This window comes from Meriones unguiculatus, chromosome X (assembly GCF_030254825.1).
Source record: "Meriones unguiculatus strain TT.TT164.6M chromosome X, Bangor_MerUng_6.1, whole genome shotgun sequence".
In the NCBI taxonomy this organism is placed as follows: Eukaryota; Metazoa; Chordata; class Mammalia; order Rodentia; family Muridae; genus Meriones; species Meriones unguiculatus.
This window is the reverse complement of record NC_083369.1, coordinates 20,654,624-20,673,114: the sequence shown is the minus strand read 5'-3', so window position 1 is coordinate 20,673,114 and position 18,491 is coordinate 20,654,624. Positions and strand designations below refer to the sequence as shown.

At 37.5% G+C, this 18,491-nt stretch overlaps 1 protein-coding gene across 1 annotated transcript in view; it reads left to right on the top strand.

The window, feature by feature from the left end:
- The first annotated feature begins 1,199 nt into the window (after positions 1 to 1,199).
- Vsig4 (V-set and immunoglobulin domain containing 4) overlaps positions 1,200 to 18,491 on the top strand; it is a 34,236-nt gene continuing 16,944 nt past the window's right edge. Inside the window, 5 exon segments of the mRNA XM_060375491.1 lie at positions 1,200 to 1,220; positions 3,787 to 3,839; positions 7,244 to 7,508; positions 7,510 to 7,594; positions 12,186 to 12,254. Of these exon segments, the coding sequence (XP_060231474.1) occupies positions 1,200 to 1,220; positions 3,787 to 3,839; positions 7,244 to 7,508; positions 7,510 to 7,594; positions 12,186 to 12,254 (493 nt within the window).

Genomic DNA, 18,491 nt, shown 5'->3' with positions numbered 1-18,491 from the left:
TAAAAGTGCCACTGTTGTACCACTGGAGATAGCTTGCTATGTTGGTAATTGTTATGACCCATAGTGTTTACAGTTTATTTTAAATTTAATTACTTTTCTCCTTTGATAACTTACAAAACACCTTCAGGTACTATGAGAGCTAGTCCTTGGGGAGGCGGTTGCCATGTCAGTTCCATCTGGAGTCGTCTATTCTCTGTATGTGTGTGGTGTCTTCAGCAATAGGGTCTTATCTTCAAATCCTGGAAGGCAACAGCAATATAGTATAATATTTTGATAATCCCTTAGACTCCTTTAACTAATGAATTGAAGAGAGGTTTATTATGCTTGTCTCTGAAGTTTTTGTTAGATAGTCAATGACTCTTGGGGGAAGCATTATCACCCCAAATAGCATAACATCATTTAAATTATTTATGGGGTTGGAGAGATGGCTCAGTGGTTAGGAGTACTTGTTGATCTTGCAGAGAACCCAGGTTTGATTCCAAGCACCCATAAAGTGGTTCACCATCTGTAACTCTACTTGTAGAGGATTCAAAAACATCATCTGACATCTGTGGGCACCAGGCAAGCACATGGTACATAGGCATACATGAAGTATAGCATATTAAAAAAGAAAATAATGAAAGGCTAAATATTAGAGGATGAGGAACGATAGAATGCAAATATGGAACATGCGTTATAAAAGAGGATAGAAAGCTATCTGTGTGTCTAGTTTTACAACTGCCATAGAATTTTTTGGCTTGGATCATGGGTAAATGCACAAAAAACATTCTAAAGTTAAAGTATAAAATCCAATTTTAAAGTCCACAGCTTCTGTTCTAAATGGCTTCTTTAGGCAAGCACATCCAATGGCAGTAAACTGCACTCCAAAAACTGTGCTCCATTTCTGGCCTCACAATTTTACTTGCTTTCACAGGCGGCTACTGGAATGATGTACCCCAGGTATGCCTCTCCCTTTACCCAAGCCCCTGCCCACCAATTCCCCTGAAAGTACACCCAACAACTCCACAAATCCACAAAACCAGCCCCAGAAGATATTAGAAGAGGTTTCATTTTATCCTTTATACATCATCTATGTGCAACTATCAGCAAGCATGTGACTCGATGGACCCAACATTGGAGCTGAGATAAGAGCATCATGAATTAGAGGCTAGGGTCATCCAGGGATTGGTGCCAGTCTGATGAGCTTCCAGTTTATGACAATGAAAGTCATAGTGGAGAAGGTTTGTCTGCTCTCTCGTTCTCTCTCTCTCTCTCTCTCTCTCTCTCTCTCTCTCTCTCTCTCTCCCTGTCTTTCTCTGTGTGTGTGTGTGTGGTTGGTATCCCTGATAGAATAGTGGCTGTAAATTACTAAGTAAGTTTCTTTGAGGGTCAGAATTCATAAGTAGAGACTCAATGAAAAGAACATAAAAGTATGTCTGATAAACTGAATGAAGTAGCAGTAGCTGCTTCAAGGGGATTAGTTCTGTATGAGCATAAGCTAGAAAGAATCTCTTATGATAGTGAGGTTTCATTTTATCCTTTATACATCATCTATGTACAACTATCTCTTAGCAAGCATGTGACTCGATGGACTCTCATTATTCTCTGCACAAGTCTCTACCCATGACTCCTTACATCCAGCCAATAAAAAAGTGAAAACAAATCTGAGCAACCGGTGAACAAGCAGGACACTAGAAAATTCACTGTCCAACTTGGCAGAGATTAAGTGATCAGTCCTTCAAAACTCCTGTTTCACAGAAAAGCCTGTCAGATATTCTGGGCCAGTAGTTTGAAAATTGGATACCACAAAGACATGGAGAAACCTCTGGTGACTGTCCTGGCAGTCTATTGTTTCTGATATTACTATAGCTCTGGAAGCTGTTTCCTCTATGATTCCTACATACTTAGGTAGTATTATTTCCTTCTGAGGTCTCTGATGAGGTTGAAGACTAGACAGTCATAGTCTCACTACAATTAAGCTTAAAACAATGGTTTATGTCGAAAAAGATGTTTTAAGGTCTAGAGAGATGTTCTTGGGTTGATAGATAGAAAATATGATGAGAAAATTATTTAAGTACAGAACTTAGGACTGCCCAGGATAGAAGAACACTTTTTTCCAAGATTGCCAAATACAAATGGACTGGACATTGTAAATGTAATTCTTACTTGATAATTATTATAATTCTTATTGTACATAGTTTATTAATGTTAGAGAAAAAGTATTTTTTTAAACAGGAAGGGGAAAATGTTGTGGACATTTTGGTTCATGATATGTAAACATGTTTTTTGTTATAATCCAAATGAGGAATTTTAGTTTGTTAATTGCCTCATGCGGAACATGGTTTTTGCCAGCTGGAATTAGTTGAATTCTGAGGATTTTGAGGTGTATAAATATGATAAGCCAGAGGAAAAAAGCACAGCAGCTTAGAGAGGATAAAGGTGGACTGCTTGCTGAATTTGTTAGTTTGCTGGTTACCTGGAGTTCTGGATTTCCTGATGATGGATACTGGAATTGCTTCCAAAAGAATCCTACAACCCTACCCAGCAGGAAGAAGTAAAGAGGGCTACAGTAAAGAGGGCTATGTCCCCTTTTCCCTTACAACCTTTTTTCCCTCCTACCTGTGGTTGGGGGTTGGAAGGGAGGTATAAACTTTAAGAACTCCCAAATAAAGTAGCGTTTGAAAAACTAACACCCACCAACAAATGTTAGACATTACACATGGTGAAGCATTAATTTCTGTTTTTAGAATGGCTTACATTTTCAAAGCTTAGCTGATTGGAGGTCACAAAAGAACCTATAATTTGGTGGATGAAATTACTGTCAGTCTAGTGTCTGTGAAAAGGGATGGTATTTAAAGCAACTACACTTAGGGAGAAATTCTTCATTACCTTGTCTCAATGTGAAATCAATTAAAATTTCCAACCTAACAAAATACATCCCAATTACATCCGGCAAAATACAAATAAGAGCTTGTCTTTCACTTAAAAGAAATTTAAAAAAAATAGATGCCTTTACAAAAGCATCATGAGTCACATTAATTAAAATGAATCATTTATTGTCATCAGAAGTTACTGGCAAAAGACAGTCAACAAACTTTCCCACCATAAGATATGGGACACACTCCATAACAATTGTATCCCTTTGGTTGTTGTTGTTTCTTTCTTTTCTTTTCTATTTTATTTTTTTTTTAGACAGAGTAACTCTGTGTAGCCTTGGCTATCCTGAAACTCACTCTGTAGACCAGGCTGGCCTTGAACTCACAGGGATCCACCTGACTCTGCCTCCCAAGTGCTGGAATTAAAGGCATGCTCCACCACTGCTCAGCAGCAAGTGTATCCCTAGGACTGATAATTAATACAATTTTTCTGTGTAGAAAATCTAATACACTAAAACTCCTACTATGAAACACTCAGGTGCTTCACACCTGTACCTTAATAAGAACTTTGGGGTTAATAGTACAACTGATGAAAACTGCATATGCCAGAACAAATTATTTCTCTTTCCTGGACCTACCAGAAAGAAAAATATCCCTGTACTGAAATGAGCAGACTCAAAAATCTGATACGTTAAAGACCAGAGAGCACCACTGGTCCCAGAGAAAGTCAAGTCTTAGCAGAGTGAGGAACTTATACTGAAGTCTCCAATCTAGGGCAGGACAAGAGGAAAGGACCCCCTGTATGCTAAGACCAGAATTTTGGAAACAAAAATAAATATAGAGACACAAAGCAGAAACTGGCAGCCACCAGCATTTCTAGTCTCTTCAGCACTAGGAAGGTGGAAGAAAGAACAGATGTGGCTGCAGATAGGATGAGGATCTCATTGGGCTTCTGTTCCTGGGCCACTTAATAGTGCTCACCTATGGTAAGGCAGCAAGCTGATACCTGACTACCTCTTCTTCCTCTGGCAGAGGATGTGGGTTTTTGGGTTTTGATGTTAAGTGTTTACTGAGAAAAGCTTGTTCCTAATGGGCAGTCACAGTTATGTGCAATTCTGTAAGTTTTCTGAAATTTGGGCAGAAGGGAAATCTAGTAAAAGTTCCAGAAGCTGCCTTGGATAGAAATATTCAAACTTTGGGCAGACTGCAAGGAATTTTATGAAAGAAGGGAGAGATAGAAAGACCTGGAGGGGTTAGGAGCTCCAAAAGGAGACCAACAGAGCCAAAAAACTGGGCCCTGAAGGGCCCTAAAGAGACTGATATCCAAACCAAGGACCATGCATGGAGATAAAACTAGAGCCCCTGCACAGATGTAGCCCATTGACTCAGTCTCCATGTCAGTTCTTTAGTAAGGGGAAGAGGGGCTGTCCTTGGCATAAACTCAGTGGCAGGCTCTCTGATCACCTCCCCCTGGGGGATGCATCCTTACTAGGCCACAGAGGAAGACAATGCAGTCAGTCCTGAGAAGACCTGATAGGCGAGGGTCAGATAAAAGGGGAGGAGGACCTTCCCTATCAGTGGACTAGGGGAGGGGTATGAGGGGAGAACAGGGAGGGAGGGTGTGATTGGGAAGAGATGAGGGAGGGGCCGGGAAACAAGGTGAATGAACTGTAATAAAAAAAAAAAGAAAGAAAAGGTTCTTCTTTTGGAAAGTATCTTCATGATTTTCTGGTATTTCAGGAATGCCAGAAGACTCTAATGATACCCAAGTCCCCATATTCTCTTTCTCCTTTGAAATTTTACAATTATGACCAACTTCCCATTTCCAAACTTTGATTCTTGCTACAATATACAGCTTCCCAATAAATAAATGCTGTTTAATAAATAGGTATGAGCTTATAAATACCCAAGGATACCCAAGGATAAATACCCAAGGGCATACTTTTAATCCCAGTACTTGGGAAGCAGGGGCACTCTGATCTCTGTGTGCTCAAAAACACTTTGGTCTATATAGAAAGTTCCAGGCCATCTTCAACTACATGGGGAGACTCAGTTTCAAAATAGGTGATAGATAGATAGATAAATAGATAGATAGATAGATAGATAGATAGATAGATAGATAGATAGACAGATAGATGCTTCACCAACTAGAATTATATAAAAGTGCTCAGAATTTGCTATTTATACACTTTTAGAGCATAGACAATAATGATTTCCACCTTACACTACCCAGGAGTATTTCCAAAATGTACTGCTGTTGTTCAAAACCTCTTATCTATTGTTTCTATCCAAGGATCAACCCAGAACATGTCCTCTTTCTTTTTCCATGTCAACACTTCAAACATCTGAATATCTGTACATCTGAACATCTGAATCCCTTTAACCCTTTCCTTCTATAAGGTAACCATTTCTAAGTTCAACAACTAAAGGATTTAATATGTATCTGTGAATATATCTCCACATTGATTTACAATTCAAGAAAATAAAATGCCTTTTCAGTAAACTAAGTAAAAATAATAACTAAGTAGGACAGCTTGTTTCATCTTCCTACATGGTGAGATTGGATCAAACATAATTTGAAGTATCTAGAAATACTGAATTAAGTTATTAGCTCTTTTTTTTAACTGAAGTTGGCCTTTTTATGTTCATAATGTTTTTATTTCTTTATTAATTACACTTTATTCACTTTGTATCCCTCCTGTGGTTCCCTCCCTCCTCCCATCCCAATCCCTCCCTTCCTCCACCCCCTGCATACATGCCCCTCCCCAAGTCCACTGATAGCGGGGGAGGTCTTCTTTTCCTTCATCTGATCCTAGTCAATTAGGTCTCATCAGGAGTGGCTTCATTGTCTTCTTCTGTGGCCTGGTAATATTGCTTCACCCTCAGGGGGAGGTAATTAAAGAGAAGGCCAATCAGTTTGTGTCAGAGACAGTCCCTGTTCCTATTACAATGGAACCCACTTGGATACTGAACTGCCATGGGCTACATCTGTGCAGGGGTCTTAGGTTATCTCCATGCATAGTCCTTGGTTGGAGTATGAGTCTCAGGAAAGACCCCTATGCTCAGAATTTTTGGTTCTGTTGCTCTCCTTGTGGAGTTCCTGTCCTCTCCAGTTCTTACTGTTTCCCTCTTCTTTTTGGCCTTTTTAAAGGTTAAGATGTGGCATGGTTGTTCCAAGAGTTCCTGGTGAGGGCAAAAGCAATAAATTCAACTTCAGCATCCCCGTTAATAGAAGTTGTGGTACTAATGCAGTGTGTCCTGGAAGGCAAATAGCATATCCTCACTCTATTCACAAAGCATTATATTCTACTTGCTTAACTAAAATATGTGCTAAAAAAGATTCATTCATTAATATCGTGCATTTTAAAACTGCATCTACCAGGAAAGACATTGCCTAAATACAGCCCCTTGGCCCTGGTTGAATAAAACATAAAATCATCAAGATACGAGCTTACATATGAAAATTTCTAATAATATGCAGTGGGTCTCCATCATGTTTTTGGCTCTGGGCTCCCCTCCTCAAACCATGAAGAAGCAATTTCCTTTAATTCCACCACAATAACTAGCACCACCAGCTCTAGAAATTTACTCAGGATATTTTTTTCTCCAGACCAAGCATGAATAAAAATTTTCCCCTCAGGATATAATTCTCTAATATCTTTTTGGTAAGAACTGAAGGAAATGGGGGAAAAGGGGGAAAAAGAGAAATAAGGACAAAAATCAGCTAGGCTTACTAACAAAATACAAGTTTCAATCTTAATAGCTAATGGTTTGATTAAATAGGAATCCACATCCAGGATTTTTGCTTCACCCTATGTTACACCTTTACAGTCTGTAATTGCTGATCATTTTCACCCTTCCAGAAAAGAACTTGAGTTTATTTCCAATCACTGTTCTTTTCTCTTAAGTGAACAAGAAAAGATAATTAAGAGAAAAGGGCTGCTTCACTCAACAATCTGCATAAAATGAAGTACTTCACTGTCACTATTCATCATTTTTCTTCCTACATCTCATTTGAATTAGTGAAAGAAAACATTATAGGCAAGTAAAAAAACCACTAAAAATTAAGTCTACCCTAACTCTCCACATAATACATGGGGGGAAAAAATGGTCCTTCACTGTGGAAGTGACTTGCTGACAATCATTTCCTATCAAGATAGTGACATAAAAGGGACCTAAAGCAACTAGAGCTAACGAATATTAAGACTTCATTCTACAGACTGACTCAGATGGATGGGAAAGTTAACAAAACAGAAAAGCACGGGGATGATGAAAATGTGATTTGAAGGAAGCATGTTTCTCAGAAACCTATTGAGCCTGTCTCTCACACCCTCCTTTAGGTGAACTTGTTGTCTGTGTTTGTTTCTTTTACTTCATTCCCTGTCTTTTGGCCATCCCATCTTAAAAACACCAGAGAGTGTGACAAGGATCTGGAAAGGGGATGTGAAGAGTCAATGTATTTATGATCTATGAAAGGCTACAGTCAAGTTTTGGATGAAACACTGCTCTGACCTAGTTACCATCTTCCTACATGATTCCTTGGGAGACCATATCCAGCACGCAAAATACAGAGGACACCTGAAAGTGAGCCACAAAGTTCCAGGGGATGTGTTTCTCCAGATGAATACCCTACAGATTGATGACAGGAGCTACTCACTGTCCATGTGTGGTCACCTGGCAGACTCCTGATAGAAAACAAGTGATGAGAGATAAGGTTATTGAGCTCCATGTTGAAAATTGTAAGTCACTGTGAGAGTAGAAATGCACTGGTAAGAAAAATGTGATAGAATAGTATGATTGCAGACGCCTCTGAGAAATTGAGAGGCCATGGTTTATATGTACATAAGTTCTACCTAATTCTATTGTGCTAATCACAGGAACCTTGAGGTCATCACATCAAGGGAAATTACAGTGTTGGGAAATACAATTGCATTGCCTTTTAAAATGCCACCTCATCTCTCCTATATTCACAAAATTCCTTCTGAGAGAGTAATTTCCACCAGCTGAACTTTGCAATTTACCACAAAACTTTGCAAACTGAAATCAACATTATCCTCTACATAGCAAAAGCCCAAACTCTATCCATTTAGATCTAACCATATAAAACATTCTGCAGCAGCTAGCCCTGCTGGCCATTCCTTCCTCCATCTTTTAACCACTGTTACTTGGGAAGTAACAGGTTGTGTCAACGCTGAGAAACCAAAACCAGCTCCGTTGCAAGAGCAAAAAGCCTCTTAATCCCTGAGCCAACACTCCAGGCCTTACTTCTACTTTTATTCATTCATCTGGAGGAGATGGTTTTTGGTTCAGATGTTTTTTAAATTTAATAAGATTTGTTTTCCACACAAAATATGTTCCTTTTCTAGCAGTGCTCCATGTGTACTTGCTAATAGCATCTACTCTGCTATTACTATATCAAATGTTCTATATATGCCACTGTTGGTTAACACTGTTATTCAAACCTTGAACTTCTTTAGTGATCTTCTTTCTAGCTGTTATGCACACCATTTAAAATGGGATATTAACTCCAAATTATTAGTAATACATTAACCATTTCTCCCTCCAGTTCTACTAATTTTTTCTTCATGAATTTTGGGGGCACTATTATTATCAGTATATGTTTATAGGTGAATTTTCTTTTTTACAAAATACAAATTTTAGGATTACAAATTGTTCTTCTTTGTACCTAGTAGAAATCTTTGTTCTCAAATTTAATTTGTCTTATGTCAGGATAGTCATTCTACCTCTGTCTTTGCTAATAACTGCATAGTACATCTTTTGACATTCTTTTACTTTAAAAACTTCTTTCCTTTTGAGCACTAAGCAAGCATATTTTATTGTTAGGTATAATAATCTGAGACTGCCTTTAAATTTGAGATGTTTTTACTTATATTTAATCTAACTACTAATAAAGTAGGATTTATTTCTACCAATTTTTTTATTTTTAGTATTTATCCTTTATACTTATTCCTCTGTTCCTCCATTGTTTCTACCTTTGATGTTTAACAGATAATTTCTAGTGTATTATATAGTTCAATTATTGTTTAGTTTTACTACTGTGCTAGCTAGTTTTATGTCATCTTCATACAATAGAGTCATGTTGGATGAGGGAACCCCAACTAAGAAAATGTCCTCACTAGACTGTCCTGTGGGCAAGCCTGTGTTATGTATCCTTGGCTGATGATTGATGTGAGAGAACCCAGATCACCACAGGCAATACCCACCTCCCCCCGGGTTGGCAGTCTTGAGTGCTATAAGAAAGCAGGCTGAAAAAGTAAGCAACATTCCTCCATGGCTTCTGCTTCAGGTCCTGCCTCTAGGTTCCTACCATGAGTCCCTGCCATGACTTCTCTAGGCGATAGAGTATGACATGAGGTTTGTAAGCTGAAATAAACCCTTTCTGCCTCAAGTTGCTTTGGGTCATTGTGTTTTATCATAGCAATAGAAATCCTAACTAAGCATTTACTAAGTGTTTTCATTATTTTTTCTGTGTGGAATGCCATCAATTCTTAATTTATTGGATTTATTCTAATTTAATTTTATAGTATAAAAAGGTTGTCTCTATACAGATCAATTTCTTATCCTTTAATTCTAACAGTACTGCAAATTAAATCTTAGTGTATTATCATAGCATGCATATTGATTTAGCATTATTGTTTTTTGAAGTGTTTTTCTACGTCAGGTTGGAAAAGTATGTTCAGATTCAATACTTGCCTGTATAGTTACCACTACTGGTCCTTTTTTATTTAAGATTAGTTTTTGATATCATCCACTGCACTTTTATTTTAGCTTGAAGAATGCCTTTTGACATTTCTTATGAGTCCAGTCTACTAAAGAATATTCTCGCAATCACTATATATTTAGGAAATGTCTTGATTTTTTTTTTCTTCATTATCATTTGGGGTGTTTGTTTGTGTTTTAAATGGGGTTTTTCTATGCTGCCAAACTAAATTTATTCTTGTAGTTGGAACCAAAAGTACATATTCTACTTACTGGGTTTCTTTGTTTGTTCAGAACTTTTGCATCGTCTTGTCTATTCATTATCATAATTAGCCACTGAATTCAATATTTGATTAGCCTAAAGATCAGCTAATGACTGGAGAGAGATTTGTTTAATTGCCAGAAGAAAATAAATCATGTATTATTTACGAAATAACTATGTTGCTTATTAAGCTATGATATCAACATGCAGCCAGTTTAGAATTATGACACATAGTTTATTTTAGGCTATCAAAATATTCAAGGTTAACCATCAGTGTGATCTTATGCTTTTCTTATATTTTTCTCAATATGCATAAGGCTGTATGACAAGATATGCTATACTTGATTGTAAAAGTTGTCAGACTCTTCAAACTTCCTGGGGACTATCTCATTTGTGAGCATTTCCTTTTAAAAATATTGGCTAGTCTTTTCTTTCCCCAAGCAGTTATCTATTGCCTCAGGCTTCTCTGTGACAAATATTACCCTAGCCATAGGAGAAAATCTTTGGAGTCATTTTTTTCCAGAAAAATTATTAGATAGATCAAATAAAGATAGTATTTTTGGAATGAACTGCTTATTCTCGCACCTGGAATAGGGTATTTTTTTAAACTTCTGAGGTAAGTTGAAATGCCATAAAGCTTCATGTTATAATCAAAACTGGGCTGTTTCTCTTCCATAAAATACACCGTAAATTCCTATGAACCAACATCAAAAATTCTGGGGAAAAAAATGACAATATTAAAATATTTTCATTATACCTTTATTTCCGTAAAGGAGTAAATTCTTTGAAGTCATTACTTCACAATTTTCATTGAAGTTACATACTAACATTTCCTTTGTTAGACTTCTAAAGACTTTATCAAGAATGAATCAATTCTCACTCAGAAATACAAATGAGACAGACACTGGAAGAATGAGAAAAGAGGCAACAGGACAGGAGCCTACCACAGAGGGCCTCTGAAATGCTCTACCCGGCATTGTATCAAACCGGATACTGAGACTCATAACCAAACTTTGGGCAGAGTGCAGAGAATCCTATAAAAGCAGGGGGAGATAGTGAGACCTGGAGAGGACAGGAGCTCCCCAAGGAGAGCAACAGAACCAAAATATCTGGGCACAGGGGTCTTTTCTGAGACTGATACTCCAACCAAGAACCATTTATGATATAACCTAGAACCCCTGCTCAGATGTAGCCCATGGCAGCTGAGTATCCAAGTGGGTTCCCTAGTAAGGGGAGTAAGGACTATCTCTGACATGAACTCAGTGGATAGCTCTTTGACCACCTCCCCCCCTCACCAGGGAGCAGCCTTACCAGGCCACAGAGGAGGACAATGCAGCCAATTCTGATGAGACCTGAGAAGGTAGGTTCAGATGAAAGGGGAGGAGGACCTCCCCTATCAGTGGACTTGGAGAGGAGCATGGGAGGAGATGAGGGAGGATGGGATTGGGAGGGAATGAGGGAGAGGGCTACAGCTAGGATACAAAGTGAACAAACTGTAATTAATATAAAAATAAAAATTAAAAAGAATGAATCATATTTTAGTTAAAAGTCATTGAAAACTAAAATATATTTCCTCAACTAATTTTCAGACCTTCTCAACTCTAGATATATATTCTTTGAAATCCTATGAAGCTTGGCTTATGAATCCTGCCTTAGAGTGCTCTGTGAAGAATAATGAACAGGCAATAGAACTTACCAACATTATGAAAGGAGGGTTAAGGTACCCAACCATGAATCTATGTTTACCTAATTCCTAATTTTCCTAGTATCTTCAACTATTTACCAGCTGCATTAACCAGCCTCCCTTTTTACTTGCAGACTTCTTTAATAGACCTATAAGCAACACTGAAGTACTTACAACCACGTAATCCTCTTTGGAAGGTAATTTATACTAGGGCTTTAACACAGAAGTACTTAAAAATTATATATGAAAACAAAGGATATGCAATTGTATTGAATTTGGACAAAGATATCACTGGGTCACTCAGCAAGATCATGGTAGCAAAAGAATGGGTACAAAAGAAGTATAATAAAGATTTAAGGGGAATGAAGAAGTAGAATCATGAATATATACTTTGTGAAAACAAGCAAGAATAAAACACTATTAAAAATATTTCTAACCTGATTTATTATGTGACTTTGGGCATATTACTTCTTCTTTGTGTAACTTCTTCCTACTGACCACCCCTTGTAGTAACATTGTACAGTACATATCAATGATATGCCTAAACACAGTGGAAACCCAGAAGAGATCTCCAGCAAGGTCATCAAGGTTTTTCTAAAATCCCCTACCCTCACAGCTCTTTTGTGCAAAAGAGGCCTCTGACCTGGATTCTCTGTTCTCATAGCAACAACAATGAATTCAGCCACTGATCAGACCGTTAATGGAAAACTTGAAGGGACCATTGTTAACCCAGGTAAGAGTAACATTAGGAATTCTCTCATTCTTTGACTCTGAACTTTGCAACTCATAAATTCTCTATGTGGAATTCAGTTCCACAGATCATCAATGATGAGCCCAGGAGCTGAATTAGGAAGATAGGATAGAAAGGGAAAGATAAAGATGCAAGAATGAAAACAGTCAGACTGTGGTTAAAGAAAGTGATAAATGTATTCTTATTTTTTTTTTCCTATTGCCATGGCAATATAGTTCTCAAACATGGATTTTACAAAACAGAACTAGCTCTCATCAGGACTGTCTTTCATGGAAGGGAAGGAGATCCACCCCTATCAGTGGACTGGGGAAGGAGCATGGGAGGAGATGAGGGAGGGAGGGGGTGGGATTGGGAGGGGATGAGGGTGGGGCTACAGCTGGGATACAAAGTGAATAAATTGTAATAAATAAAAATTTATATTAAAAACGTTTTCTAGAAAAAGTAAAAAAAAAAAAATAGAACTCAAGCAGCTCTAATAAGGAGGCAAGTAATGGACTAGGTAAAGATCAAAGCAGTGCTCCACTGCTTTATTTCTTGACTAAGGGTTTTGCAGCAGCTCACGACTAATTTTAATTCCTGAGTACTCTCAAAGATTCCCAAGTCAGGAATTCTGAGATTAAAACCTTAAAGAGAAACTGTTTATTTTTATTTTTATATTAATTACAGTTTATTCACTTTGTATCCCAGCTGTAGCCCCCTCCCTCATTTGCTCCCAATCCCACCATCCTTCCCTCATCTTCTCCCATGCCCCTCTCCAAGTCCACTGATAGGGGAGGTTCTCCTCCCCTTCCATCTGAACCTAGGATATCTGGTCTCATCATAACTGGCTACATTGTCCTCCTCTGTGGCCTGGCAAGGCTGCTCCCCCATCCAGGGGAGGCAGTCAAAGAGCCAGCCACTGAGTTCATGTCAGAGACAGTCCCTGTTCCCCTTACTAGGGTACCCACTTGGATACTGAGCTGCCATGGCTACATTTGAGCAGGGGTTTTGAATTTCATCTCAAACTGATAATCAGCTAATATGCACTGGCATGCTTAAAATGATTCTTAAAATAATAAACTTCTTTCACATTAGTAATTATCTACTACCCTTAAACAGCAAAATCCCCAATATCACCTGGGCTGTTGAAGTCAGAATTTTCCAGATCATTTCATGGTCTGGTAACCAATTGTTAATTTCAGATATACCACAGATCATCTATATTATTTTCACTTCTTCACTCCCTTTAAACCTTTGCTACTTTTCTTGTGTACCCATTCATTTACTACCATGATCTCTCTGAGTAACACAATGATCTCTTTACCCAAATTCAGTGGAATTACATAACCTTTCCCAAAGTCACATAGTAAAACAGGTTAGTGAAAATGTGTCATAATGCTTTCCTTTTGCTTGTTTTCACAAACAAAAGTATATATTCATTATTCTACTGCTTCGCTTCCTTTAAATCTTTGCTACATTTCTTTTGGCTCCATTCTTTTACTACCATGATCTCTTTGACTCCAGGTACCGTCAACTATCTGTTTTGATTATTTGGTGTAAAATAATCAAACTATTGCCCATTGTTTTGGGCATGCATTGCTTTTCATGCTGGGTATTGAACCTGTAGCCCCAAACATGCTAAGCAAATGTTCTATTAGTAAATAAATAGAAAGAAAAACAGGGAGCAACATGAACAGATAGGACCAGGCAGAAGAATGAATTTCAAGGATGGATAACAAGGTAAAGAAAATAATACATAAGGGTAAGATGATCAACCCTCATTAAGAATAGCAAATGGGATGGACTTCAGAAGAGGGAGAAAATAAGAAACAGGATAGGATCCTACCACAGAGGGACTCTTGAAAGACTCTACCCTGCAAGGTATCAAAGCAGATGCTGAGAGGCATAGCCAAACTTTGGGCAGAGTGCAGGGAATCTTATGAAAGAAGGGGGAGAACGAAAGACCTGGAGAGGACGGGAGCTTCACAAGGAGAGCAACAGATCCAAAAAATCTGGGCAGGAGGTCTTTTCTGAGGCTGATACTCCAACCAAGAATCATTCAAGGAGATAACCTAGAATCCCAACACAGATGTATCCCATGGCAACTCAGTGTCCATTGAGTTCCCTAGTAATGGGAACAGGAACTGTCTCTGACATGAACTGATTGGCCTGCTCTTTGATCACCTCCCCCAGAGGGGGGGAGCAGCCTTACCAGGCCACAGAGGAAGACAATGCAGCTGCTCCTGATGAGACTTGATAGACTAGGATTAGATGGAAGGGGAAGAGGACCTCCCCTATCAGTGGACTAGGGAAAGAGCATGGGTGGAAAAGAGGGAGGTAGGGTGGGATTGGGAGGGGAGGAGGGAGGGACTACACTTGGGACACAAAGTGAATAAACTGTAATTAATAAAAAAGTAAATAAATTTAATAAAAAAGAATATACCTAAAGAATTAATTAATTAACATGACTAAAATATTAGAGAAGTCATGGATACTTAGAGGATCAAACTTCATATTAGAAGAAGGAGCATATACATATATGCCAAAAAGGCTCAGAAAGAGTAAAAATTCTTTTTTTATCGGTAAGTAAAAATTCTTTTTTTTTGTAAAAATTCTTAGGTAATATATTCAATGAAATTATAGCCAAGACTTTTCCAAACATAGAAAAAAGTACACATCCAAATAAAATACTAAAAGATGCACAGGAAAGATGCCAACTCACAAGGGAAAAAAGTCAGGAAAAAAATGTCAGTATAAATCAAATCTTTTATCAGTATCACTAAAATCAGGAAAGCATAGAATGATAATTTCAAGATCTGAAAATAATCCTTTTTTTCCTTGTACATCACTCTAATACGCTTATAACCAATACTGAAGCACTTACAACCATGCAATCCTCTTTGGAAGGTAAGTTATACTAGTGCTTTGTTACACAAGTGCTTAAAAATGATAGATGGAAACCAAGGATATGCAATTCTTTTGAATTTGGGCAAAGAGATCACTGTGTTACTCAGAGAGATCATGGTAGCAAACGAATGGATACAAGAGAAATGCAGCAAAGATTTAAGGGGAGTGAAGAAGTAAAAATTATCACTGGCAACCGAAATAGGTGTAGCCAGTAAAGTTATATCTTAGAACTAACTGAGTATAAAAGAAAGAATTGTCTGTTTCAGACAGCAAAGCAGGAGTGACAGAATCATATAACCCTTGTGGCACCAGAAATAAAGCTCCATGATTTAGTGTTTACCCTAGGTTTTAGTCTTTGAGCCATTATTTTCTCAATATGCTCCTATTCCTCTTCTTTACAATGGTAATGTGTAGGCATTAGTTTTTCTTTCTCTTTCTTTTTGTGTTTTTTTGGTTGGTTTGGTTTTTATTGGTTTTTTTGTTTGTTTGTTTTCTATTATTTTTGTTACAATTTATTAATTGTATATCCTGATTGTAGCTCCATTCCTTTCCTCCTTCCTTCCTCCCTTCCTCTTCCCCCCATCCACTTCTCATAGTCCACAGAAATGAGGAGTTCTACTCCCGCCATCTACCCATAGTTTATTAAATCTCAGCAGGGATGCCTGGATTCTCTTCCTCTGTGACCTGGCAAGGTCTCATCACTAGGTGCTAATTTTTCAAATGCTAATTTATTTGGGTTTTCTTTATCTTACACCTCCCTTCCAACCCCCTAACTCCAGGTAGAAGAAAAGAAGGCTGTAAGGAAAAGGGGACATAGCCCTCTTTTTTTTTTTTCCTGCTGGGTGGAGTGGATTGTTTGGGGGGCAATACCAACATCTGTCCTCAGGAAATCCAGAACTCCAGGTAAGTAGCAAACCATCAAACGTAGCAAGCAGTCCTTCTCCACCTTCTCCAAGCTGCCACACTCTTTTTTTTCCTCTAGCCTATCATATTTATGCACCTCAAAGTCCTCAAAATTCAACTAATTCCACCTGGCAAAGACCACATTCCACACAAAACAATTAACAGGCGTGGACGAATTAAAATAAAAATGTCCACAACATTTCTTCCTTTCTGTTTAAAAGATGACTTTTTTCTCTAACATCAATAAACTATATACAATAAGAATTATGAGAATTATCAGGTAAGAATTACATTTGCAATGTCCAGTTCATTTGTATTTGGCAGTCTTAGAAAAAGAATTCTACTATCTATCCTATCCTGTGGAGTCCTAAATTCTATACTTAAATCACTTTCTTATCATATTTTCTATCAAGCTAAACACCCCTTTCTAGATCTTAAAACATCTTTTTAGACATAAAAAAACACTGTCTTCAGCTGAATTGTAGTAAATTCTAGTCTTCAACCTCATAAGTGACCTTAGAAGGAAATAATATTACCTATGAATGTAGGAACAATAAAGCAAACAGGTTACAGAACTTTAGAAATGACAGAGATTGTCAGTAGAACTTTCTCTGTGTCACTGGAACATCTAATCTTCAGCGTACAGGTTCAGAATATTTGACAGGCTTTTCTGTGAAGCAGGAATTTTGAAGGACTGACCACTTAATCTCTGCAAAGTTGGACAGTCAATTTTCCAGTGTCCTGCTTGTTCACAGTTTGCTCATACAGCCTGCCACGAGCAGTTGATGGACAGTGTTTTTGTTGTTGTTTTTCCTGCATTGGCTATCCTGCCATATTTTTGCAATGCCCATCATCTTCTTTGAAGTAGATTAGAGGTGCTGCCAAGAGCAGATGTGTCTCTCTGTCAGAAAAGCCTTTTATTATTAAAATATCTTTAAATGCCATATTCTGTAGATCTTTGAAGTATTTGAAGACCATCTGTCTATCTATAGAGCAACATTGCATGTTTCTATCTAGGTACTATGTATATAACCTGGGAAACATATCTAAGAGACTTAATAAAGCTTATTTCTATAGTTAGTTGAACTAGTATTTAACAGTACTACAAGTAAGATTGTATAGGTGACTAATTACTAACTTGCATTCTCCAATCATTCTGAAGAGTTTGCAAAAGTTAGCTTTCATAGGACTAGAATTTCACACCACCATTTCAAATGAGTTGCACATGTACAATATGTCAAGCAAAAGTTGAACACAATAACCTTAAATTTCTATCAATATACAAAAAAATGAGTTTCATATATACAATACATTAAGCAAAAGTTGAACAAAACAATCTTAAATTTCTACCAATATGCAATAATTCATACCAATACATAAATTTGATACAAGTAGATTCAATAATCTACCTTTTATTCTATAATCCTATACCCCTCCTTTTCTATCATTCTTTTTTTTTCCTCCTTTCCCCTAACACTGGCTAAGTGAGAAAGATAAGAGAAAAAGAAAAAGGAAGAAAAAAAAAAAAAGATCCTTGATTTTAACCTGTACTTTGTTTCCTCCCTTACCGTAACCAATCCATAACTCACCAACCAAACAAAACACACACCCTACCTCTTGGGGCATCGTGTTCTTAAAATTATTTTTGGTTGTCTGGGGTAAAAGACCTTTTTTTAGATATCTGTAAAAAATTAGGATACTAGCTAAACACTGGAAAAACTAGCTGTATATTTTTCTATCCAGTATCTGTATGTTGGCCAGTCTCTATGTTTTCTGTCCAGTCTGAGTTTTCTGTCTAGTCTCTGAGGTTTTTGCTTGTCTCTGAGTTTTCTGTCTAGTCACTGAGTGTTTGATCATTTAGATAGCCATTTTGAATTTCACCTGTATGTAGATTCTTGAGGAAACCATAACTGAGGCAGGCTGTGAAGCTGAATCATCTGGGCTGCTTGCTTTATCTTAATTGTTATCTGGTCTTTTGCTCTGAAAATAAAACTTTTAAAGGTAATATTATAGGTACATTTTTGCATCATAACTACCAGGTAGCCAATAAGATTCATTTACCATGCAAAGACATTCAAGTCTCAGCTAGTAGGAGGTCTTTCCTGGTCAAATCTAATCTTTATAAGTTTTGTTGGTAACTAGATGTTTTCATTCCCTCAAAATACAAAAGCGCAACCACATCCCCATCTCAAAACTCTTACAAGTCAACACGTCCTTATAATAAATGTATTGTTCTAGTTCCACAGTTTTTTTTCTATAGAAAAATAGTTTCAGTGTCTTTCACATGCTGTTATTCTTTTTTCAACAACATTAAAAAATATTAGAGTTAACAAAGCATTATTTAGCCTGTCCTTGGGGTCTTTACTCTCCCTTTTTGTTTAATAAGCATCTCTTTTAAAGTACAATTGGTTCTTTCTACAACTGCCTGTC